At 51.8% G+C, this 26,225-nt stretch overlaps 1 protein-coding gene across 1 annotated transcript in view; it reads left to right on the top strand.

Annotated features, from left to right (window-relative positions):
- Positions 1 to 26,225, top strand: part of NCOR2 (nuclear receptor corepressor 2) — a 179,768-nt gene that overhangs the window by 33,264 nt on the left and 120,279 nt on the right. The window contains exons 4-5 of the mRNA XM_010582247.1: positions 14,063 to 14,242; positions 20,686 to 20,799. Of these exons, the coding sequence (XP_010580549.1) occupies positions 14,063 to 14,242; positions 20,686 to 20,799 (294 nt within the window). The remainder of the gene's footprint in view (positions 1 to 14,062; positions 14,243 to 20,685; positions 20,800 to 26,225) is intronic.

Genomic DNA, 26,225 nt, shown 5'->3' with positions numbered 1-26,225 from the left:
TTCTCACAGATGAACTCAGCCTCCCTCCTTCTTCGGCATCCCTGCACGCCCCTCCTTGCCCAGGGTCTGCCTGGGGAGGGCGAGGGGTTTGGTGGGAGCAGCTTGGCTGTCTTCTCCGTGAACGTACAGCACCAAGCACATTTTTGGTGCTGTACTTTTTCATGATTATGAAATGCAGCCCGTCCACAGTTCTGACTCACGCAACAAAAGCCAGTGAGTTGTGACACCGATCAGATTAATTTTGCGTGCTGTGTTTTGAGGAGGAGGGTATTTCATGCTAAAGCCTTCCTTCCCAGCGCTGGGTGGAAAGCCGTGGAGGAGATGCAACAGCAATCGATGGTGTTTGCTTGCTGCTGCTGGAGGGGATGGAGTGGAGGAGTGATTTCAGAGATGGATTTGGCAGAGACGAGTTGCTGCTCTTTGTGCCTGTGGTGATGGAGCTGTAATAACATATTGAACATGGCAACAGCCCTTGCTAAAGCTCCGTGACTTCACGTCCGTGCTTCGTGGAGCCTCATCTCTTAACAACACCCTTAGCATCGATAACAAGAGAGGAGCTGTTGAGTGCCAAAGGGCCTAGTTATAATCGCTCGCTGAAAACCTCCTTTCTTTTTGGACCCAAACCTGCTTTTTAAACGTGAAAACTCTTTGGCTGTGTTTTAGGCAGAGAACATTCAGAGGTTTTTCTGGCTTGTTCCACCACGAAATGCTCTGCAGCTTCGCGCTGCATGGGGGGGCCGAGGGGCAATGGACACTGGTGTGCGTCAGGAATGCTGGCTGCGTACTCAGCAAGTGGAGAGGGGTTGTTTTAGGACAAGCTGACAGGCCCTTGGCTTGTTCTGCTGCTCTCGAAAAATGTAATTCTAATTCTTGGCGCCTTTTTCCAGGAGGCTAAGGAGCAAGAGTGTGGTGGAGCCTGCTCCCTCTGCCCTTGGAAATGGGCTTTTACCCAGCGGCAGAGCTGGCTCGGGGTGGGAGCGATGTGCCCTGTCCTACCCCCGGTTTGGTGAATCAGAAGCAGAAATTAGTGGGGGAGAAGCAGCGTGGGCTGAAATGACCTGAACCACCTCGTCGCGGTCCTGGCCTAGATCTAGTTACTCTTTGGTCATCTTAGTGCTCTGACCAAGCATCTTCTGCTTGTGCCAATGTTCAGCCCAGCTTCTGCTTGCCTTCATCCCGGCCAAGGACTGGCAGCCCCTTTAATCCTGCACCCAGTACCTTTCCCTGTGAGGTGCAGGGAGAGAGCGCAGCCCTGTCCTCTGGCAGTGCCAAGCAGCAGAGGAGATGGGCAGCAGACGTGGGGTCGCTCAGCGCGTGGTGCCTCTGCCGCGTCCCGGGGGGTTCCCCCCGGGGCTGCGGAGCTCGCAGCACCCTGCTCCAGCGTACCTCGGCAGCGGGTTTCTCTGCTGTCTTGGCACTTTATCATCTCCTCTGCCTGCACGGTAACGCTTCCTAGGCTTGCCTTGGAACTCTGATCGCTGCCCTGACAAGGGACGTGGCTGATTTCTCTCCTCCCTGTGATTGTTTCTGCCTTCTGATCTCCGCTTTGGATGCTGTCGTTCCCATGGCTGGTTAAGAAAGAACCATTGCCTAGCGCAAATCAAGCCGTCGCATGTGGTTACGCGACCAAACCAAGCGCAGGCTTTTATTTCAGGTTGTTTTTCAGATCTGCGTTATTTTATCTCGTGCCAGCCATCACAGGTATGACGTAGAGCAGATTGCCCCCAGCACCTTATGTGTTTCTGCCTCAGCAGCAGGCAGAGCGGCAGATGTAACGTTCCTGTGTTTACGGTCTTTCAAACACTAAAAGCTACTAAAGAATAGGCAGGTATGTGTATATAAATATATAGTGTGCATTATATTAATGGCTTTCAATATATTTGGAGAGGGATTTGTAAATTCATGCATCCATGAATGTTTCATGTGTATATGCTTTTTCACAGGTTTTTAAGTAACTGAAAAGCCTACTTTTATATATATATATATGTTGCACACACACATATATATGTACACTGCCTCATGTACTTGTAAGCTGGTTTTTCAAAGGCTTCTTCTAGATGTGCAGTTCAGTGATCCTGCCATCAGCAGCCACACGGAGAAAGGCTTACAGTCTCGAGCAAAGCTAAATATTGATTTGAGTCAATCTGGGTGCACTTGGAGACATCACTAGTGTTCATGAATACAGCATAATCGCTGATTGGAGTGGGGAAATTTCATCATAAAGGCCCCAAAAGGGAGGTTTATTATTGCTTTCTTCCAAATGCCTGAATTTTATTAGCTTCAGTCATTCTTGGCAGGGCAGTGGAATGGGATTTTATAGTTAGCAAAGGAAAAGTAAACACAGTAATCATTTCACAGCCCCGTGCCTGCCAAACCAAGATGGAAATTCCAGTCTTGGTGGGAAGCTGCTGCTTTGCTAACAGATAATAACAAATTCACTGTGGGCTTATTCTTGCTATGGGAGCTGAGATGTTCAGGGTTTTTTTCTGTAACATCCTGGCCTGGAGAGACAAGGGTGCTTCATGCTTTTCTGCAGGAACAGCCTGGGCAGAGGTTTGCAGTTTGAGTGACTCCCACAGCCGTTCGCAATTAGAAAGGGTGCTTCTGCCCTGAGCCTTCGGGAGCTGCTTTATCCTGCACTCTTGTTGGTATTTGGTCTTTCCTTGGTCAGTCTTGCTCTCATCGCAGAGCTGAGTGATGCTCGAGGAGTGTCGCGCTTGAGACACTGTAATGGTTTCCGCACCCTGAGACTGTCTCTACCTGCTGACTGGGCACAGAAAAAACATTATGGCAAAAAGCCTCTCCAGATAAATCCAAAACTCTTGTGAAAGGTTTGTTTTGCGTGTTTTTCTGGGCTTGTCGAGGCAGAGGGCTGGACCGACGGCTCACGCCTGGACCAGCACCCGCCTGCGTTTCCTGCTGCTGGGGGACGTTATTTCCTCCCACCTTCCTGCCTCGCCGGCCGTGGGGATGGCGGTGGGGATGGCCAGCGCTGCTGCCCCCCCGCCTGCCACCCCCGGGGCTCAGGATGCGGCCTCCCGACGGAAAAGCAGGCGGAGCAGCAAAGGAAATGGCTACTCAAACAAGCGGCGAATGTCGAGGCACCCCCTTCCACGTGTCTGCACAATTATTAGAACAATAAACCATTGAGCGCAGCCGGCGGCGGGCTCTGATTGATGGCGCAGCTGACGGTTGCTTTGCACCACCCGTGCTCCCCTGTCAGCACGTATCCTGCGCGCGGCGGCCTGCCTCGCTCGGTGCTACGCCCGCCTCTCGCAATGCACGGAGAAGCCTGCAAGCAGCCGGGGCCGTGCCCCGTATCCCCGCGTGTGTCCTGGCGGGCTGTCGTAGCACTGCTGCTTGTGGGGTGCTTGGGACCGTGGCTGGTGTACACGTTTTGTGCGTCCGGGGGGGCTGCCAGGCTGCTGGCGGGTGCCTCGGGCCGTGGAGGTGCAGGCGGAGGTGTTGTCCCCGCCATGTCCCGTGCACGTGTTGGGGATGGAGCTTCGCAGCGTGCAGGGCCAGCACCCGCTTAAAGGGAAGATGCCAAAACGAAGGGGGAGTTAAACAGGCTTCAGTGGTGTGTTGGGGACAGATGAGGCTACTAAAAGCTTCATTAAAGGCCAAGATAAGCTGTTTCAAGGGAAGGGCTTCCCCTCCCCGTTCTTTACGTTCGTTTAAAAATTTTTCAAAAGCTTCTAAGCAGCCTTGTTTCACGCTTAAACAAGTTTTCTAGTGCAGCCATCTCAAAATGGAAGTCGGATCGGCTTAGATTCCTGATGAAATAGTTGCTTGGTTTTTTTTGTCTCAGCCAGTGAAGTTCACAGGTCAGATTCACCAGTGACCCCTGTCTGCTTCCAGACCGCTCAGTTGAGATCACATGTGCATGTGTACTGAGATGTTCTGGTAGAAGTAAAGAGAGTTTACTGACAAAAATTGAACTTTTGGGAAGTTACTAGATTTTGGGGGCAGGGGAAGTCTTTGGAGTATTGCCATTAAGTCCGGTTTTCTTGTAGTCTTAGAATTGCTGGGTTTTACAGATGAGAGGTATTTGATGTGCTGCTTTAGATACCTGAGACCACAGCTAGAATGAACCTATACATTAAGCAACCCTAAAGAAATTAGAGCAATGAAGTGGTGGCGTGCAGTTGGCGAGGGCAGCTCGGTGGATTGCTGTAGGAGCAGTAACTTCTGTTTTTCCAGCTGATGCAGTTGGAAGAGGAGCTGCTGGGAGTGAGCAGGAGTTTGGTGCTGGGACCTGTCAAACTATGCCCCATGTGCTGGGAGTCCCCAGGGCAGTTGTTGGTGATCCTGGCTTGGTGCAACGGCTCTTGCATGTAAGGGGAGGTTTGGGTTGGTCCCACAATGCACCTCAGCCACTGCTCAAACTGTCTCAGGTCTTGCTTGCATTTCCTTTTTCCATCAGTCAAGCTCCTTCTCAGTAGGCAGCTCAACCTCTGTGATTCGGGGAAAGTAATTTGGGTGATGGTTGTGCAGGGAGAACGGAGGGAGGGAGCGCGAGCAGCCTCTAGGTAGATCTTACTTGTGGCCGTGGTTAAATAGAGCTGTCTTCATTCATTCCCTCCCCTCCCCTCTAAACCTGATGACCCTTCAAGTTGACTTCCTGATATTAATACCGTGTGCCGGTCCTGATTAACTCCCTGACAAATCCCCTCTCGACAGGGCCGCCGGGGTGCTGCCCTGAATGGACCCCCCGTTTGGATTTGCATAGCTGAGGAGTCTCTGCTCGTTCTTCTGCCTCCTTCCTCCTCCCTGGCAGTAGGAGGAAATTTAAATGTTTCTGAAGAGCGACATTTCCATTTCAAAAGCTGTTCGCTCAAGTGCGTCTGGAGTGGGATTTCTCTCCCCCCCACTCTTCTCTGAATGGGAGCTTTAGAAGTCTCATTTCCTCTGCTTGATAACACCAGGCTGAGAAGGGCTTTTGTCTTTTCATTTCCCCTCAATTTTTTATTTTTAAATAAGTGAGGTTTTTTAGAAGCTGCCGTGGTGGATTTTCCCTCCCCCATGTTTGTCCATGTGCTGGAGGACGCACCTGGTGTCACCCAGTGAACGAGCTGGAGGTTCCTGGGGTGCAGGGTAGGACCCGCTCCCCGCCTGGGCTGGACTGAGCAGGGGGGTCCTGCTGCCCTGCCCTCCCCACGCCGGCACCAACCCGGGCGCACCCTTCCAATCGCCAAGCTGAGGCTCCTGCAAGCAGAGGAGGAGGTTCGCTGGGCACATCCGAGCTGCGGAGCAATGCCCTGCTTTTCCCAGCCATCCTGAGCAGGGGCTTGGTGTCCCAGTGCCCCTGGACAGCGGTGGGTGTTGGGTGGTGCTGAGCCTGGCTCAGGATCTGGCCCTGTGTTTGTAACACAGGACGCTGCAGTATCTTTAATCATGCTGACTTGTTGCCCACCTGCTTTTTGACTGGTGTAGCTGTGCCTGTTGCGGTGAAATGACTTTTGTGTTTTAACGCAATGCTTAGCGGAGGGCAGATAAAAGCAGATGCGGTTGCCTGCCTCCCGCTTCTGCGGGACTAACGTGTGCTGATGCAGGCACTGTCACACGTGTGTGATGGCATTCGTGTGGTCGTTTGAGTATTGTACTAGTATAAAAGCAGGGATTTTTTTCTGCAGAGGCCTTTTTTACAAAAGGCAAACTCCATCCTGCTTTTAGAGTGGCATCTAGGGCTTGAGGGCTTTCTACCTTCTTGAGAACTAGTTGGGATTTGGTAGGGACTATTCCAGCATCCTCAAATCAGGGAGAATACACCTGCTGGGATTAACATGGACCTTAATGCTACGTCTCTGTGTGGTTGCTGTGCTGGAAAGACTGGGACCTTGCTTTACTGCATGTGGCAGTTGAAAGAGGATGGGTGGTGTTGCAAAAAATAAAAAAAAAAAAGGTGCGAGGCTAAAACTTCCAAAGGCATGGAGTAAGTGTTACGTTCCGCTGGGGTTTGTTGGGTTTGGTGACAGGGTGCTTCCCAGCCTGCTGGAGGAGGTTTGGGAGCTGTGCACCGACTGCCTGCGCTCCCAGGTAGGGGACCCCTCTTGCCTCCCTGGGGGTCTCCCTAAAGAAACTCGCTGAGCAGCAGCCACAGGGGGAAATGCAAAAACGGGAGAGGGTGATGGTCGCATGAGGCCATGTCACTGTGTCCCACGTTTCCGTGGAAGTCTGTGGCAATAATTCAGAGGTACCTGTGAAAGCTGCCTGAAGTCAGCTGGTTCCAGGGAAGGCAGGTGTGGTTTCAGCCCCAGCAAACCAGCTCCTTTGCTGGGAGGAGCGGTGGCCGGCTCTGCAATGAGCTCCCCCGTTACCTTTAAAATCTGGTTCTGCAAAGCCAGGAGGTGCTAACCCCACTGCCCTGGCTGAGTGCCAAATTGGGCAATTAAAAATTTGCCTCCCTGCCTTTGTGCTTAATGTAATCAGAGGCGTTTTTCACAGTTCACTCCTTTTTAAGAGACATCACATGAGCGCTTGTCTCTCTCGTATTTTGTTCGCGCACCTCCCGAGCGTTTCGGTGAGCTCGGGGCGGCCCCCTCCTTTTGGCCTCTGTAAACCCAAGGGATGTCTTAGTCGCTCGAGTCGCGGTTTTGAATATCCTGACGCAGGATTGTGACATGCTCTTAAACCGATGGGTTATGTGCCTGGTGCCCTTTTCATGCAAACCTTTGCCTCCCCAGCGCTGTAATTTCGTGGTTGTTTTCCGTCGCCGTAAGCCAGTGCCGTTCCCCGAAGAAGCGGTTTTGCTCTTCAAACCGAGACACCGATGCTTTCCTCCTGGCTCCAGCCGTAGGGTGAGCCGGGTCCCTGCCGCAGCGCGGGAGGTGGCTTGCGAGCGGGACGCGCCTGGCAGGCGCTGCCACCGTCCTCCTGCGCCCGGGCTCTGCCAGGGCTGGCAGAGGGGAGGCTGCGAGGGGCTCCTCTGCCTGCTTGTCTTCCAGGTTAGTGGAAGCCCTGCTCGTTTAAACAAATGGGTTTGAGTTTGCGAAGGGGATATGGGGATTTAGGGCTGAGGTGGTGTGTTACAGGGACAATGATGTTCTCAGCAGCACGACATTTGGGGCAATGACAGCACAGGTGAAGTGATGCTGTGGGCGGACAAATTCTTGAAAGAACATTAAAGTTGCAAACGGAGGAGTGGAAGAGCTTGCTGCTCTACGGGCTACCCTGACAACCTTAACTTGTCCTCCCCCTTATTTGCTGAAAGCATCGGGACAGCGTCTTTGCTTTACGTGACCCTCCATTCAGTGCCCAGGGTGGCCTCCATCTTGTGCCGAGCGGGTCGCTGGCTGCTTTACTTCATCCTTATCTTTTGGTGGGTGGTCTCAGGCTTTACCTGCTGTCCAAACCACGACTCCTGCAGTTATTCACAGCTCTTTTAGGGCACTTGTTGCTGTTGGCCTGGAGCGCTCCACACATGCCAGGAAGGTCCTTCCAGCTCAGCCCTTTCCTTCCCTTTGCAGGAGTATAGGCAGAGTGCGATACCTGACCTGGAGCTACCCACGACCCCACTCCACTTGCTTGCTTGGTTCAAAGTCATTTGCCTAGGCAAGCACCAAAATGAGATTTTTTTTTTTTTTTTTTTTTAACTTGGACACTTTTTCAGAGTTAACAAAAGACAAATCACTGGCAGAGAGTAGTCTTGCCAGATGTGTCAACTGTGCCGATGATGCCCAAAGAAAAGGTTCCCAGAATCTTTCTGAACGTTGCAGAAAGGCATACTTTCCTGTAAACTTGTTCTTGGAAGCGGCAGAGTTGTTTTGGCTGAAATTTACTATTTAGGGGAAAAAAGAAAGCCTAAAAATGCCTGAAGCAAATATTCAGGATGGAAAATTTCAGTCCAGACAGTTAATGTTTTAACAAACTTAGGGTCAACTGAAAATCCAGCAATGCAGAATAGGCAATGTTGGGCAATTCTTAATGAGAGGTGGAGCAATTAGCTCCTCTTTGTAATGAGTAGATGGGTAGGTGAGAATTCATCACTCCTGTGAAGTCAGTAGGGAACGTACGCATTCAATGCAATTATTATCCACTAATGGGGAAACGCAAAAAGGTAATGAAAGGCGCAACATCCATTTGTCTGGATAATGCCTTAGGCTTTGGTGGGAGTTTGCCTGAGTAAGGTTTTCCAGATTTGACCCGTTATTCTAGGCTACCTCTGAGTCCATAAGCCTTGTTTGCTGCCGCTTCTGTAATATCCTGCGATCCTGAGGTCCAGAGACAGCATCTGTTAAGGATAAGCACTGTGGAACAGCTTTTTTGAGCACAAGCAAGTTTTGCAAGACCAGATACTAGGCTTTGGTTAGTGCATTTAACTGTAACACTCGCTGGCAAGGTTTTACCACCCTCGTAAATCTGCTGGTGGGGGGTGGGGAGGGAGGGTCAGCATTTGGTACTGGTTTTGCAATTAAATTGCTTCAAGCTGTTGAAACATTGGGGAAGTTTTTTGACCTACTTTCGTGCAAGCTTAGAAATTGTTGGGATATTTTCTGCCCTGGCTGTGTGGAATTCAGCTGGATTACAGGGGAAAGGAATTTCATAGGCCTTCTCATAAAGTCACAGATTTATTTAAAAAAAAATTAAATTAAAAAATCAGCTTTGTCTTCAGACAGCTCCTTAGTCTCCAGTTTCATGAATTCCCATGAGAGCACGTACTGGGCGGCATCCAGTGAAAGCAATCCCTGTTTTTCTCGTCTCCCCTGCTGCATGTGCCATGGAGCGTGGGGATGGAGGAAGGATGTGGGTGATGCCTTGGTCCCACACGTGGCATCAGCACTGGTTAGCCTTGCACGGGAATGCCCGTGTGCTCACGGCTGGTGAACAACACCATAGGTGCTCCCTGGAGTCATGCTGCACACACCAACATGCACATCCACATCCCGCTTCGGCAGCTCTTTGAACGGCTGTGGGGATGCAGCCCAGCTGAGAGCCAGCAGTATTTAAGAATTAAAACCCCGTTTGAAAGGTTGGGCTGCTGAAAGAGCCATTAGTGCAGCAGATGGTCACGAACAAAAGAATTGCAATAACACGATGTACTTTTCACTGCTCAGGCTCTCTGACTTCGTACTTGCACGTCTCCCTAGGGAAACGAGATGTTAGTTTTCAGCCCCTTTGACTTTTTTGCCCCGTCAGTGCTGTCATCTCGGGGCTGCTGTTATGCCGGAATGTGTTGGATACTTTTCCAGTTAAAAAAAATAATCCTTTGGTCTGTATTTGGCCCGTTTAAGAGTTTTATATGCTTGTTTTTACCTTAAAACCTGATGGACGGAGGTGTGGGGTGTTGTCTCTCCTGCTTGGTTTTCGTCCCAGGGAGTGTGGGAAAGCCCCGGGGCTCTGCGTCTGCTGGGGTGTGCGATGCCGCGATGCCGCGGGTTCCTGGACGGGGAGAACAAGCTGCCGTCTCTGCCGTGTGGCACAGCCTCACACGGACGGGGGTTTGGGGCTGGTGTTGGTTGGTAGAGTTCAGCGATGTTCAGTAGCTCTGTGCTGCCATGAGGGGCTTGGGTGATGGAGGCATCCTCGCAGGCAGGCCACCCTGATCACAAGCCCACCCTTTGTTCCTGATTTTTTTTTTGGGGGGGGGGGGGATTAATATGAGCACAATTTGAGCAGCCCCGGCCCATCCTGCCTGCTTTGGCAATCTTCTCCAGCCTGCAAGGACGCAAGATGTGCGAGTGGGCAGGAGTTGGAGATAACACCTCTTAATCCCTCCCGGTGCTCCAGCAGAAAACGCTGCTGCCAGCTGATAATTAGAAAGCGAACAGACTGTGGAAGAGGTGACATCGGCATCCCCAAATCTCTGTCCTGGACTTGGGGGAACATCATTAATGATCTGGTTTAGAAAGGCAGAGAGAGACCAGGACTTACTGAAGACGATATGTAGGGCAAACACCGTGGTGCCGTGCTAGAGATCCTGAGGGTCGTCCCAAGCAAGCGGCTCTGTTCGCTCGGTACACACCAGTGCTACACAGGCACCGACTGGGGGTGTGGAGGCTTTGAAGCTCCACTGGTGTAGTTTTGAAGCGGCAGCCGGTGCGGTCAGGGGATCAGAGAGGTGAAAATGCATTTTGCAGCAAGAGTTAGGCGCAGGTGGAGCGGAGCCTCTGCTCTGCCGTCTCCTGAGGGTGGGGAAACAGCCAAGAAAAATTACCCTTCGAGGAGGTTGGGCTGCATCCAGCCATAGGTGCTGAGCTGACGCATGGCACGGATGCCCTTCTCCATCCCACCAACTCCCGCGAGTGCCCTGGGAGCATCGCGAGGTGGGTCAGTAATACAAAATAAGGACGCGGCGATGGTCTGGTGCAGGTTCCAGCATGTCCTGGGACCAAGGTTGGGGTTCTCACCATCTTTTCTCTTGTGGACCTGGTTGCTGGTGTGTCTGAAAGCAGGGACATCGAATTTACTTGGAGGCTTACTTGCTCTTCATGGCATAGATGGGCAGTTGGCTTATGCTTTTCCTTTCTCCTCTTTCTCCCATGTTTTTAAAGCCACTGCCTAGCAGCGTGTAGCATGCTTGCTCCGTTAATGTTATCTATGTTAGGAATAAAAACGTGTAGAAGAAATCCACCCCCAAAGCCTGGACTTGCTCTTTGATAGACTCCTCTAGTGATAATTGTTTTCTTCAGTGCCAGCATCTCCTCTTGCTGCGGGAAGGTTTATGCAGCCTCTGCCCCCTGCTCGCCCACCCTTGTTATCATATAAATCACGTAATAATAAGGCCAGGGATAAACAGGAACTACAGTAGCTGTTAGCTGTGTATAAAAACAAATCACATGGAAACAGTATAATTACTGAGAAAATATCAACTTGAGTAATGCAGTAATTGTTTTCTTCCCTCCAGCAGATTTATTCCAGCTCTCCCAGCTCATGTTGGTTTCGAAGTCTGACTTCACGTTAATAAGGAGAATTTCACGTTTCACACTGCACTTGTTCAGAGTCTGGGTATGACACTAGCTGAAGCAGAGGAACATATTTTGAGTGGCTTCTTGAGAGTGCTAGAAAACAGAGCACTAGTTGAAATATCTCTATCCATTAGAGTCCACCCCAGGCTCTGGGTGGACTCTGGCCTTTGCAAACCTCTTTTCAACCCATTTTTGTGATTTAGAAGAAGGGCTTCTTCGTGCCTTGCATAAATACAGGAGCTCTGCTTTTTGGACTTCACGATTCCACGGGCAAGATGTGTTTTGGGTTTTTTTTGCCTTTAGTTTTGGTTTTTCCTTCCTCTTGCTGCTTGTCATTTCCTTTATTTAGAGAGGTGCTTGTAAAATGACAGTGACCAGTTATTTGAGGTCCAGGGACATTGCCTCTTTTTATTGCTATAATCATCTAATATCAGATGATGATGGTTTTTATGCGGTGACTTGTAGCTGTTTCCCTTACTCAGCTTTGCTGCTATTTTACTTCAGATTCTGCAAGGCAAAAAGATAAAAATGTATCAGAAACCAGGTTTCCAAAGGGTTTTGTGCCAAGTAGGAGTTTAAAGATGCCCTGTCTTGCATATTGGCAGACATGAGATAGTATCTTTTGTTTCATGTGCACAGAGAGGTCTTTCCTGCATTTTTGGCAGGCAGCTTGCTTACCTTTAGAAAAACCTACCCACCTACAAGCCACTGCCACTTCTGCTTCCCATGCCTTAATCTGAACGAGATTTTATGAACACCTGATTTATCTTTTGCTTCTTATGGTTGTCCTGCTCCTCTTGGCTTGAAAAAAACCCAAACCCACCAAAAGAAACCAACCCAGTTGTGGAGAGCACAAAGCCTTCCCGCTGCAGCAGACTGACCAATTTGGGTGTCTAATGCTGGGGAAGAAAACAAGACAGGATCTGCTTCTTGGGATTCTCCAGAAACCTCTGATGTTCTTCTATTTTCTCTTCTGAACGGATGCTGGAAACAACCAACTTAGCTTTCTGGTGCTTTTATGCTCTTAAGGCTGGATGAGCCCCACGCAGGACAGTGAGGAAGGGGTTTTAGGTTGCTCCTTTGCTTTCTGTCCTTTGATGGCAGCAGTGGGAAGGGCGTTGATGACTCCAGGCTGCATCCAGCAGTGTATCCCCCCTGTCTGGCTTGATGTCTCCTTCAGTTGCAACAGGATCTAGCAGGGGAGAGGAGGGTGAAGGTGCCAGTGAAGGATGCTGGTGTCCTGGGACATGGCCACTTTGTTGGGAAACATCCTCTTTTGCTTCCCCTTGTTCCAGCTTTGCTGTGGATGATGCTGCCCATCCCTTACGGAGGGGAATAGGACAGAGCTCATCTCAGCACAGCCCTACCAGGCAGGGACTGCCTTTGAAGCCAGGTCCTCTGTAGCTTTGTCAGGCTGTGGGTGCAGCCTCGCCAGGAGGGAGCTCACTGTGCTTCATCCCCACCACCAGCAGGGAGGAGGCCACCCTGCATGGTTCTGCTTCATGGTAAGCAGATGCTATTGAGATGCCGAACAGTGCCAAGGTGGCATCTGCACGCTCGCCGTGTCTGGAGTGAGCTGCAACAGAGCTGGCGAACAACCCAGGGCCACCATCCATGTGCCTTGCTAGATGGAGGAGCACAGAGGGGTCCCTGCTGTCCCAGTGCCACCAAGCTCCATCACGTCACCGTTGCCCCCACAGGAGGACCAGCCTGGGGAGAGGGTCGGTGGGTAGCCCTGGCCACTTGCTGGTGGCTGTGAGTCAGTGCGGAGGGGAGGATGCTCAGCGCCTGTTGGCGCAGAACAACGTCAGCTTTGTCCACGGTTGCAGGGCTGCTGTAATGAAGGTAGCAAAGTTGTATGAACTTCTTCATTTGTTCGCCTCCCCCTTTCTCCCCTGCCCCAGCAGCTGCAGTGTGTTGGCTGCCCAGCCTGGCAGTGGTTTACAGTTACAAACCAAGCCACAGCTCCTCTTCCTATCCCCTCCAGGAAAAGAAATCCATCCACTCACTAAGCAAATTAATAGATAAACTTTTAATTAAGGTGTTGGGTAGCTGCCAGAGAGGAGTGTCCTGGGTCAGGGTAGGCTGCTGGTATGCCGTGATCCCCGTCTGTGTGGCTGGTGGCTATTAAACAGCTGCTTCATCCCAGGTGCGTTCATCAGTGGTGGGCAAACTCATCCAGGCATGCAACTTGTGTTTGCAGGAGATGGGCTCCTTCATTTGGAGCTGGAGAGGTGAAGGGTGGTGTGCAGGTGAGGCGCTGTCGCTCTGGGATGCTCATGCGATACCAGCTCGTTGGGCTCAGCAAAGCTGTTGCGTTGCTGAAGGTGAAGCTGAATGTTTTGATGTGTTTTTCCTCTGCCTCCAGCTCATGGTCATTAGAGCTGCTCCCTGTGACGGCCACGGAGGTTATGCTGATCCATCCGGTCTCTGACTTGAAGGATCTTGTTGAGCTGAGAGCCTTTTTACCTGGAATTTGCAAAAAGCTGGTTTTCATCAGTTCAGTCTATCTTTATCTTGGCTAACCTTGCCTATCCCCTTTCTCTCCATTTCTGGATGGATGCATTTGACATCTAACACTCGGAGCTCCCCCAGAATTTACTAAGACGTGGAGGAGGACCTCCATGAAAGAGATGGGGGGAGTCCTTCCTCCTGGGGGCTGCCCTCATAGCCCCGTCTCGTTCAGCGTGGTTAATGCCATTCTTCTGTCCAGCATGGCCGTGGTTGTGTCGAAGGAGGACATGTCTGTGGCTACCTCATTTTTGCAGAGAAGATGTAGCCTTGAGCTGGCTGCTGAGATGTGAAGGGATGGTGCTGCTGGGAGCTCCTGAATATGGATGGGTTTATTGATCCTGTAGGAGTGCAGGTAGCACCGAAGGTGGTGGGAGCCTCCGAGGCTTTGGCAGGAGGAAGAGCTGCTGTCATGTCCCTGGGAGACTAACCTGGTGCTCTCTGGAGACACTAGAGGTTGCGGAGCACTGCGGTGATGTGATCTGGCAACTGGTACTGCTTAGTCTAGCAGGTTTTTTGAGGGGTGTGTGTGTCTCAGAGCGCTGGGAATGGGCCAGGGAGCTGTGGCAGCTGGCGTGGGAGGATGAGAGGAGAATTCAAAGTCTCTTGGGAAAGAGCTGACCTGGTTGTTTCATGCTCCCCAGGATCGTGGCCTGCCTGGCAAACTGGAGCCCGTGTCACCCGTGAGCCCTGCTCACCCTGATGCCGAGCTGGACCTCCTGCCGGCCCGGCTGTCGAAGGAGGAGCTCATTCAGAACATGGACCGCGTGGACCGCGAGATCACCATGGTGGAGCAGCAGATCTCCAAGCTGAAGAAGAAGCAGGTAAGAGGCTGTGGTCTGGAGGGGAGCATGCGTCCTCGCTTCTGCGTGCTGCCTTATGCCCTGTCCTTGCCCATGCATATCCACAGAGGGGAAGTGGCAGTGGCAGTGCCACCAGGATGTTCTGTGTCCGTGCTCGTTGTTGTGGCATGGGGCGGTTGCTGCTGTGCCAGCAGTCTGGGGCTGGTATTTGCAAGACAAGGGAGCTTTGGGAACCCATCTTGTGGGCTCTTTTGCATGTCAGAGTGCTTCAAAGAGAAAAAAAATCTGTCCTAGGTGACTTGCCTGTGGTCATGCAAGCAGTCAGTGGCAGAGCTGGAAACGCAGCCTGGGTTGCCTGAGTCGTCCATACAGCCCAGCATTAGCACAAGGTCTTTTCTTTTTCTGTTCCAGCAATTGTCTCTCCCCAGTGCTGTTGCTGCCACTATTGTGGTATTGGGCTGTTTAACACATTGCTGCGATGTCTTAATGCCCCTTCCTGAGCATCCAGTCCCCTTCTCCGGAGCTTTGCAGATCTGCAGCCGTGAGCAGCATCTGGTCCAACTCCAGTCAGGGCTGTGCCTGAGCCAGGGATTTGAATGTGATCTTCTCGGTTAATGCTTTACCCCTGCACAAGAGCACTCCCCAGCAGAAGGATTGCCTGCTCGACATTGCCATGTATACAATTACCATAAACCCATTAAGAGATTAATATAACAAAACCTTGGGGGACGTCTGTGAAAAAACCCACAGACTTAAAGGCTTTCACTCCCTAAAGCAAATCACTTCCCTCTGCGCCTCTTACTGGTTGCTTTATTTCCTTTGCTTGGGGCCAGTTTCTAAACTCCCTGACGGCTGCTAATCCCAAACTGCCCGAGAGCAACGACCTCTCCCAAGGGGTGTGCAGCAGGAATTCAGGAGTGGAGCAAAACATCTACTTGGGCTGTCGCATGGGGCAAGTGCTCCTCAAGGATGAGTATGCCCTTGACCTTTCTCCCCATCAGATCTATGTTTTCCTGTACCAGATACTATCCCTTTCTTTCCTGCAAGACAAAGCAGGATGTTTTGGTTTTGTTTTCAAACAATATGGTGTAGTTAATGACAAGGACCTTTTTTTTTTTGTGTTGCTTTTTATCTGCAGAGGTATCGGAGTGCTTAGGGAGAGGGAGCCAAGAGTGGGCAGAAGCAGCTGTGCTGGGGGTGTGAGGGAGCAGCCCTGTGTGTCGGCTTGCAGGGGCCAAAGGAACACCTGGAGCGATGGAAACAACAGAGGTTCCTCTTGTTGGGTTTGGTGGGAGCTGGGTGAAGCCAGCCCTTCCCCTCTCCATCCTAGGAAGCTCAGACAAAATGTTGGTGTTCTCTCTCACCTGGCAGTCTGGCTGCTGGTCCATGCTTTTAACTCGTATTTGAGGAAGGAGGTGCAAACCATGATCATTTCCCACTCTGGAGAAGGGCTTCCAGAGTGGGATGCGTGCCCAGTGCAGCAGTGAAGGTCCCTCTCATGGCAGCCGGGGGGACTGACAATTCTGCTGATCCACTGCCTGACTTTTTTCAGAGATGCTGAGGAGCTGCTATTCAAGCTGACGGGAGTAGCATATGCTCCTTGCCATTAAAATCAAGCTGTCCTTCCATAAGGAAATGGTTTTTTTTATTGTTGGCTGCTTGGTTGCTTTATTTCTTCCCTCTGAACGAATTTTATGATTCTTCCTCCCCACAAAAATGCTCTGCTGAGTGGGGAAGAAGGTGAAAGCGGCTGTTGGCAGTAAAAGCATCCCCCCCTTCTTTTTTTGTTTTGTTTTGTTTTGGCACATGGTGGCAAAGTCATTTGGTAGCAAATCCCGCCCCCCCAACATGGCCTCCTTTCCCCTCCAGCAGGATCCTTCCCCAGCCTGGTCCTCCGGCAGAGCTGGCACATGTGTGGGGAAGCTTTTTCACAGGGGGTGGGTCCTGCCTGAGATGCTCCGGGAACGTATTGTCCATCTGTACATCTGAGCTGTCAGCACAGGAGAAAGACGAGTGAGGGAAAGCAATCAGCCTGAAACAGAATACCGCTCCTGCAGGAACAGGCAGCGGAGCAGGGGAGAAATTGTACGCAGCTGGAATATCCTAATGCTTTTCCCCTCTGTCTTTGGGAGGCCTTCTCAGGGTAATTAAATACATTTGTATGGAAAGGCTGTGCAAAAAAAATCCCAACCAACCCCAATCCACCATCTCTCCCTTTTTGGTTGTTCCAGAAATGGCAAGGAAGGCTCTGCTTGGACTTTGCAAGAAGCAAACGTCTTCGGCAAGCTAAGAAACCTTCCCCAAACCCTGCGCACCCCTGGCAGAAGGCCACCTCCATCAGCCATCCCCCGCTCATTCATGTACCATATGCGCTTAAATCTCTCGCTGAGTCCTCTCTCCCCCTCTTCCTGACAGGGAAGGATAATCCTTATGCATTTATTCCTGGCAGCGGTACCGGGGATCTGAAGGAGAAATAAACTACTGGGCTGTTCTCTGCAGTGGTGCCTGAGCCTCCCTGGGCGCCGAGCTTGGCGACGGGCTCTGCGGGAGTACAACACTCCCACCTGGTGATGGAGGTGGAGCCGGCTGGGTGGAAGAGCTCCAGGGTTTCCCCTTCCATTTATCTCCTGGCTAAGTTTCCTCTGTTCTTCTCCTGGCTCTTTGAAAGTGGTTCTCAGAGATGCCCTGTGGCTGGAAGACCTCTCCTCTGCCCTGGGCAGGTGAAGCATCCCGGTACCCAGGTGATGGCTGCCTAATGCAAGGCAGCGTGGCAGCTGGGTGCATGTGTAAGGACCTTGGCTTTGTCAGGCAGGTCCCTTCAGCGTGGGAGCTGGTACGTGTGGGGATGGGGTCTTCCTGAAATGTCACCCACCTTCCTGCCAGTGCTGCAGGCTCCAGTGGCCCCTCTGCAGCGTGTGGGCCAGCCAAAGGGACTCTTACCTGGAGAGGGCACCACCTCCACTTGGAAATGGGTTGGCCTGTGGATGCTGTAGGAGCCAGGGCTATGGCTAACGATAGCATCTCGCGTACCTTCAACATCGCTGCGGTGTCTTTCATCTGGGGAGAGGAGGGGGCTTTTGGGCAGCTGCTGCTGGGAGTGGGGAGGGAGAGAGTGTGGAGCCGTCAAGACTCATCTCTCATCCCGCTTCTCTTGCTGTAAAGGTCACAGTCCCAGCCTACCTTTTGTGGCAGACCTTTAAGAAATCCATTTTGTCCGTGTCTGGGAACCCTGACCTATTTTGCTTTGCCATTTCCCACAGCTCCCAGGGGTAGCTGTCATGGGCTGAACCTGCTGCGATCAGGTGTGCTGCCTGCAGACCCTGCCCGCATCCTTACCTCTAGCATCTGGCCCTTTAATAACCGTACAGTGTTACGCCACAGAGAGTAGAGTTTAATTCTCTACTGTATTTCAGCTATAATTAGATTTGTATTTTTTCTTTTAACGAGCTGCTTTTAATGAGCCTCCACTTACTGGCAAACTTTCATTTCCTGATACGCCATCAAATCCTCTTGTCTGAAATCACTTACAACACACCCAACCGCTTTGCAGAATTTTTGTGGGTTTCCAGAACAATGTAGCCAAGTTTCTGACATTTTTTTTTTTAACCCAAATATTTTCTCCAAGAGAAGTAGAGGATTTGATTGATCCCTTTTGGTGGCTCTTTCTTTGGAGCTTTTGGAGTTTATCACATGGGAGTGAGGATGTGTGATGGGGTGCCTTAGGACACCGAGCAAGAGCGGGCAGGTGCCTGGAAGCATTGCTTCTGTGCTGGGGCTGATGCTGAGAACTGCTTTGCAGCCTGTGGTTTCAGCCATGGCTTCCTGAAGAGCTCTTGTCGCCTTTGCATGGCGCTGTTATTTGGGCCACCTGAGAAACAGCCATGGTTGAGAAGAGAAGGGAGCTTTGGGGCTGTTTCATGTGTGGTTGGAGCCTTCAGCATGCCACAGCAGTGTGGCTCTTTGTAGGCAGGAAGGGATGGATCCCTGCAGTGCTGGGGAAAGTTTGTCCCCTTCTAGGGTGCAGGTGGTCTGAGCTGGCTGATCCCTGGCTGTCCTCACATGTGGCTGGAGTAACCCCTAGGCTAAAACCCCAAGGTGGGCATGCTGATGCCTATGTGTGGAGCCTGGGCTGTCCTGTCTCTGCCAGAGCCTGCTCCCCAGCCAGGACGATGCTCAGCTGTCTGGCTGGCATGTGTGGCTATTTTTTGGCTATATCTCGGTGTTCCCTGTGCTGCTGCTTTCCCCTGTATGGGAAAAGATTTCCATCTGTGGGGAGGTGGAGCATGAGTGGAGCCCACAGCATGGGGTTGCTTCATCCATTGAAACACATTTAATTTAAGGGGTGTGAGTTTTCTCAGACAAGCCAGTAGACCTATCTGGGTGCTTAAGTGTTTTCTTGGACTGCATCCTACAGCCCTAGTGTTGTTAAAGGTGTTGTCAACAGGAGCAGAGATGATCTGAAGGAGGACTGGGTGTCCGCCTTCTTCTCGGACCACTAGATACTGCTGTCTCTGGGAGGACGGTGGTGCGCTCGCCTCTAGTGCAAGCCGACTGCTGTCAATCCCAGGTGCATTTTCTTCCTAGTACGAGACTTGCTCACTTTTCCCTTTGTTTCAACAAGGAATGCTTCAGCTGCAGGAAAAAAATACAAAGATTTGGAAATTCCGAGCTGAGCAGTGAAAAAATCATAGGCGTTTTTCAACAGCCGCTCCCTCTCCCGTGCCTGTGCTGCCCCGCAGCTGCCGTGCACGGCGTGCGCTCTCCCTCCTCGCAGGGAGCCCGTGGCCCCAGGAGGAGCCTGGAGGAATCTGTTATTTCCTCTTTTGGCTGAGCAGTTCCTCAAACTTACTGGAAGGGCTCAGATGTATCCTCCTGACTCGCACCCGTCAGGAGAGCCGGAGGCGCAGGTCATATGTCAGATATGTCCGCTGATCGCGGTGATATTCGAAAGCGCTTTCTTAGATCCGCTGCTTTATAATTAAAGTTTGCTGTGACGTGAGTGGCTCACAGATGGGTAGGAACGCATTAAAAGATTAGTGATCTCTAAAGGTGTCTACGTGGATGTGCTCCCTTCTGCTTTCCATCTCCCAAGGGGGTAGTCAGCATTCAACTCAGCTTTGGTGCTGGGTGCATTTTACTGCATGTGCGGTGGGGACGTGGTGGACGTGTACAGGGAGCAGCTCTTGAGCTCCTGCATGTTTCTGCTGTGAGTGGGAGTGAAGCTTGGGATGAGACGCACACCTCGGATTGCGTGTGTCCCAGCAGAGGCAGGGACAGTGCATTGTAGTTTTGCACACAGCTGCTGCACCTCAGAGCCTAGATACCGTGAAACGTGGAGCTGTGGCAATGCAGTAAAGACTGAAAGAAAGCAGAAGAGCCAACAAAGTGAGCATTTTGGCACTGCTGTCTCTGAGGGCAGGACGCCCAGATGATGGCCATCCGCCCCTACTGGGCTTTCTCTAGTTGGAGCCTGGACTTAATTGGTGGTTTCTGCTCAGGACAGCTTGTCCGGCGTGAATGGAGGAGAGAAATGGGTCTTAAAGCCACCTTCCCAGGAGAGTGTAATGGCTGACTGCTGGAAGGCAGCTGATGCTGTGTCGGTGCCCTGAGCAGCTCTTCATGTGCCTGCCAGGGCAGCCGGAGCCACATGGCGCGTTCACGCTGCAGGCATTGCAACCTGGGTACTTGGGCTCTCTGTAAAAGTTCACCAAAGGGTACCTTGGTGGCCCGTGTCTGAGCACTGTGCTGTCTTCTGCAGGGAGTCCTGTAGCTCTTACTTGCCCTCTTGAGCACTTTGCATCTCTCACCTTGGCTGGGAGGCCTGCCACGTGTCCCATCAGGCTGACTCTGACCAGAGACATCAGCTTTCACAGCAGTGTTGCCTTCTCTGCCATACTTGCTGTCTCATCTGGCTGCACGATGCAGGGGCAGCGGGTGCACAAGTCATTTAATCGAGAACAGTCATCCTGAGGCGTCTCCTCCAACCACAGCCTCGCAAGATAACGCCGAAGGTGGAGAGCAGTCTTGCTGCTCGCCCCGCGCTCCTCCACCGCTCTCTGCAGCACGGCGGCAGCTCCGGAGGCAGGTAGCAGCAGGGAGCTGGGCTGGAGCTGTGGTTCCCTTTAAGGGTTTCCAGTAAAATCCTTATTTCTAGCTTCAAGCCCTCTCCAGGAGGCTCGTTCAAGGCAGGTCCTCATCCTCCATGCCTAAAAAGCACCAACCCACCTGCACGGGGCCGGGTGCCTGGGGCAGGACAGTGCTGCGCTTGCGTGGCAGGGGATGTTACGCAGCTCTCCTCCCTCGCCCTGTCCCTCCGCAGCCTGAGCCTGCCCGTGTCTCGCAGGAAGCCTTCTGCCATGGCGGTTTCTGCCTCGGTTGCGGCACCGCAGAGAGTCTCGTGTGGATGGGGACGGCTGCGTTTCTCGCTGTGACTCACCCTCCTCCTCCCCCCTCTCCTTCCACAGCAACAGTTGGAGGAAGAAGCAGCCAAACCACCAGAGCCTGAAAAACCCATCTCCCCCCCTCCTATCGAGTCCAAACATCGCAGCTTGGTGCAGATCATCTACGACGAGAACAGGGTGAGTCTGGAAACGATGGAAGTACAAACGTGCGATCGTGCCGTGTCACCATGGCCAGGGACGGGGAGGTTGGTAAGGGGTAGGTGAGGGATTCCCCTGGGTGAGACCCCTGGGGTGGAGGCCGTGGGAGGTGGATAGATGGAGCCGGTTGGGGACGGTGATGACAGAGGGCTGAGCTGCGAGGAGGAGCTTGTTCTGCTGTGTGGATTGAGCACAAATGTCTTCTGAAGAACTGCCTGGGGGGTTTCCTGTGATCAGCCTTAGATTTGAAGCGTTCAGGAGATGCTTTAGAGCCCTGTCTGTTAAATAGCTCGTTTCATCTTCTCCCCCGGGAGTGAACCTGGTTGAAAACTGCCTCAAAGGATGGGCTTTGGTGTGGCGGGGTGGGCTGCATGGGTGGAGGGGGACATTCATGATGCCCCAAAACTGGCAGGCCAGCTAAGAGCTGTCCTGCCTTCCCCTGAGCCCCCCAGGCTGGAGGAGAAAGGAAGTAGACGCAGCCATGGCTGGAGTTGTGGATATTTGATGCTGTAAATAGCATTAGCAAAGGTCAGGCTGGCATCCCTGGCTCTGGATCTCTGCCTTGACCGCTCATTTGTTGCACTCAGCCATTGCCTGTAATAGCAGCCTGAGGAGACATGGATTTTGCTGTGTGCTTCGGAGCGATGCTAGGAAATTGGGCCCTTTGGTAGATAATCAAGCATATTCATTTTCATTTAGGTGTTGGATAAAAAGGATGATTTTGCATAAAGGGAAAACTACCAGTCGCTAATTATTTTGAATTGCGAGGCCTGCGATTTCACTGGGAGCTGCAGAAATCCAGGTGCCCAACTCCTAAAAAGAAAAAAAAAAATAATCGCATACCCTGTGCTCCCAGGCAGTGCAATTTTCCTGGTTTTCCTTTTTTCCATCTGCTTCTCTCCCTGAGCAATAGGAAACCCAATGCTGGCACGGTCTGTTGTGCGAGTGGGTGAAGACTGAGGTCGATGTGTTTGATGCATTAGCAAGTGCCAGCTGGTGATAGTTTTACAGACAGTGGGCTTTAGGGGCAGGTGCTGGGTGTTCCTCAAAGCTGTTCTCCCCGTGGCATCACCAAGTGTCCTCTCCAGGGGTCTTGGGCTAGATGGCTGTGCCTCCTGTACAAGTGGTTAGGTTAAAAAAAGAAAAAGGGGGGGTCTCAAACATTTTTATTCCTATTCCCTTGAGCCCCATCCTCCTTGGACACTCTCATGTACCTGGACCACGTTACAAGGGGAAGAAATGGGTGATGGTGCTGAGGCAGGAAGGAAAGGTGATTTTCAGCCATTGCGTCCCAAACGGCCTGCGTTGTAGCAGCCCCCATTAGCTGGACCTGGTTTGGGACTGAGTGTCCTGCCAGACCCTTGTCCTGCTTTGTCACCTTTTGTCTCTGCCCATGCCAGCAGCAGGGTCACCCTTTCCCCCCCATCTCCCTGAGTCTCCCATCACCTCCTCCACAGCAGACACGATACGCTCTCGAAGCCTCTGCTGTGGCTCAGGGCAGTCCCTCGGGGTTACTGCCTGATTCCATGGGTGGTGACAAAGAGTGCAGAGGTCAAGCATGAAGTTCTACATTTCTTCTTGAAAGTGCGCAGCCGTAATACGTGGGACACTGTCACATACAGTGCTCAGAGTTGGTGGCATCCATTTGTCAGCGTGCCCGACTTTATTCTGAGGTATGCTGATCCTCGAAGCCAGGCTGCTACCAGGAGTGTTTTGCTATTAACCTTCGCGATAGGGTGCTCTCGTTCCAGGTGGGTGCTCAGCAAGCGACGGTCATGTCTGACACCAAATGTCTGTATAATTTCAAATCTGGCTCCGTGTTTGTGTCTGCGTGATCCCTGGGATGGGTAAATGATGATTCTTCCCCTGTTCTTGTAAAGTCCCCTTGTGAGTAGCGTGTAAGCAAGCCTGTCTGTGGGTGGGAGACTCAAACCAAACAACCCTTCCCTTCTGCTTGAGAGAAACCATAGCAGGCTGGAGGGAAGTTCCTCCTTTGAAGAAGGACATGATCTATTCCCAGGCAATGGAGAGTCGACAGAGCCTTGCTGGCCCATTGTAATGGCTGAGGCCAGGCGATGGAAGGACCCTTTTAAGTACCATAGCAGGGAGATGCTGAGCTGCGGGCTGCAAGGGGAAGGGTGTGCTGAGCCTTGCCAACAGCATTGCCCTTGGCCATGGCTCCAGTAACAAAGGTGGGATTCAGGATGCAATTATCCTTCTAAAGGGCATCCCTGGGCTCAGCTTTCAGCCTCTCACCTCTGTTGGACACGTTTGGGATGCCTTTTGGTGATGATCGCTCTTCCCTGTGGGGCCAGGTGGAGGAAAGCTGGAAGAGGAAAGGATGTGGGAGCAGTGTCAGTTGGGATCGTGGGTGGAAGAGAGTGGCTGGTGATCGGACATTGGGTTGCTTTGGGTGGGTTTGGTGGCAGCAGACCCTCTGCGTGTACCCAGCTGTCTGTCGGACGTGGGGAGAGCTCCCGGCATGCTTGTGCTGACCTGTGGCTTTGCTGCAGCGTAACACTTCATTGCAAGGTGAGTTGGTAGGAGCAAAGGGCCACAAATCAGATAGAGACATATTGATTTAGAGTGTGGAAGGTCACTGAGCCAAATTTTAAGCCTTTCTGGCTCTTCCGTGCTGCAGAAAAGCAGTGAAGTTGGATGCCTCGAGGTCCGCTTGCAGGAAAAGCGGCTCTAACAGCTGAGCCAGGGCTGCAGCCTGTGCACAAAAGGAAGAAAAGCCTCGTGTACTCATATCGCTCAGCTTGCAACTTGCTTAAGGGAGGCAGTGCGTGGTAAGAAATGCAAATAAAAAGAGGATATTCAGGCCTTGGGAAGAGGTGAGAGAGCAAAGCACCCCAGAAGAGCTGGCAAACTCTGAAATGATCTTTAAGGAGCAATACTGTGGAAGGGGCAGAAAGCCAGCCTTTGTGCCGATCCCAGAGCAGGTGGGAGGCAGTGCGCTTCGTGGAGGGGCTGTTGCCTGGCTCCAGTTTAATTTTTCATGAACCGTGGGTCTGTGCTTCACTGAGCACGCGGGTGCCACCATGCCTGTTCCCACCGCTCCTGCCAGGCTGTGCCGGAGTTGCACACTGCGTGCAGTTATACCCTGAACAAAGGAGACACCAAAAATGGTCCATGGGAGAGAAGAGGTTACATGAGGACAGAGCAGCTAGAAATGCCAGAAAATCAAGTTAGCCAGCCATTCTGTGACCTACTTTCTTTTTGGCGATAGCTGTGGCTTTGCAGGGGTGAATGGTTTCTAATTTTAGCTTAAGGTTCATCATGGAAGTCTATATATTTTTCTCACTGCCGAGCTGGGTATGGATGAGGGGTTGGGATGCAGGTCAGTGCTGGCCTGTATCTGATTTTCTCAAAATCCAGGTTTGCTGATGCTAAACACCCATCGCACTGCTTTTCCCTCTTGTGACCTACTTAACGGTACGATTTGAAAAGTTCCTCGGCATTGGAAAGGATAATTGTGGAAAACGTGACCTGTAATCCCCTCTTGCTACACTCTGCTGGACAAGTAATTGATTTCCAGAAAAAAAAGTTGACTGTACAGGTTCCGTTGGGGAAGAGTGGAGAGAAGCTGCTCTTGACTGTGGTGAAATCCTGTACTGTGAGGCTGTGGTTGCATTTGGGAAGGTTTTAGGAGACTTGGATTATAGAGAGGCAGTTGATATTGAACATCCAGGTGCCTCCTGCCCTGGGTATGTGCTGACTGGAGCCACTTTATCTTGTCTCCAAAGATGAACTGTGAAGTTGCACACAAAAAAAGTACCTTTTGGGAAATGTTTGCAGTGTAACACAGAAAAACACACATGTGTGTATCCAAGCCAAAATTTCAACTGTGAGTGCAAACTGTACCACTTCTGAAAGGGTGTATGAGAATGGAAGTTAACATTTTTGGTACTATCTGTAGACTAAACTGAGAATAAACAGTGGGTAGCATTTTCAGAAGCATCTGAGTCCTATTTTCAAAAGTGCTTTTAGTCCTTGAGGAGACAGAAAGATGTTTGCAAACAGCGACGGGTGCTAAAATCACCGAGATCATTCAGAAGGTGCAATGGGGAGCTCAGAGGACCATTGCGGCTGCAGGATGCATGGGTGCAGGATGGGGTGCATTTGCCAGTTCCCGTCACCCCTCTCTCTGGGAGCTGGGTGCTGGCAGGGTGGTGCAGAGCTACCTGGGGAAATTGGGTTGTGACAGGCATCTCGGTTGCTGCTAGAGACTGACAGCAATGTAGGCGTTGGGGATCTCCTAAATTAAACTGTGTGAACGACCTTTAGTGTCTCCGCTGTGGGGCGAAGCTGATCCCTGCTGGGTCTGGCACCTCTAAGGTGGTAGCTTTGTGGCACAGCCTCTTTGCAGGCTTTAATTTGCACCTCTTGGATGCGTTACTGTATTGAGAGAATTTAGCTTTCTTCCACCTCAGGTCCCCATAACCAGGGCAGATCATCTGTGTATAATTTTAGCTTTATTCTGCTGGGCCGTTCGTGGGATTCCTTGCATCTTGTCTTCCCTTGAAATTGATTGAGCATACCTGGGCTTGAAGATGTTTTTGTGCTTTAAATGGAAATTTCCAGGTCCCTTGCTAAGCATGGGGAGGAGGGCAGCATTGCTGTTGCTCTAAATTGCTCTCCGTGCCTTTCCTGGGCTGCTTGGCTGGCTGAGCTCTCCTTGTCAGCGTGTCCTGGAGGAATCTGCACCGCAGCAGCCCTGGCCATGCCAGCAGCCCACCTTGACTTGGCTGAGTGAATTCTCCTCCGAAGTCCCCATCAGCTACCGTGCACGTGTGTGTGCAGACGTGCTCATGACTTCTCTCCGGCCATTGTGGCGACATGGAGCCTGCATGTACCCATCTCCAACTCTCTGCAAGCCATATCGGGGTGGACGAAGGCTCTCCGCAGACCTGCTCTGCATCGGAGCCAGGCAGGATTCCTACTCGGAGACCAGCAGATGAAAAGCAGCCTCCATCCTTGTGTCAGACCTGTCCCTGCAAACGAGCGCACATCCACTTTCCTCTAAAACATTGAGCTCGTTTATTGGAGAGGGAGAGGTCGCGTCAGGACACGGCATGACTTCACCCTCCACCGCTGTGCCAGGGAGGGGACGCCGCGTGCTGCGACCCACCGCAGCGTGGCAAAGGCTGGGATGAGTCCCCCTGCGTGCTCTGGGTGCTGATGGCTTGTGGCCACGTGAGCCCATCCCTGCTTTGCTGTCAGCCCTCCAAAAAACTGGGTTTGATGCAGTGCAGGCAGTGGAAGCAGGCAGCAGCGTCTGTCTCGCTCTTGGGATTGAGTTGGTGGAAATCAATAAGATTAAATTTTAATTCGTTTTCTGTCTCGGTGCTTGTTCCTTCAAAAGGGCGCAGCTATCTATCTGTAAATTCAGCATTATGCTG

The sequence above is a fragment of the Haliaeetus leucocephalus genome, unplaced genomic scaffold (genome assembly GCF_000737465.1).
Source record: "Haliaeetus leucocephalus isolate CR32 unplaced genomic scaffold, Haliaeetus_leucocephalus-4.0 Scaffold840, whole genome shotgun sequence".
NCBI lineage: Eukaryota > Metazoa > Chordata > Aves > Accipitriformes > Accipitridae > Haliaeetus > Haliaeetus leucocephalus.
Note: the sequence above shows the minus strand (reverse complement) of the source record. Positions and strands in the feature narration are given on the sequence as shown.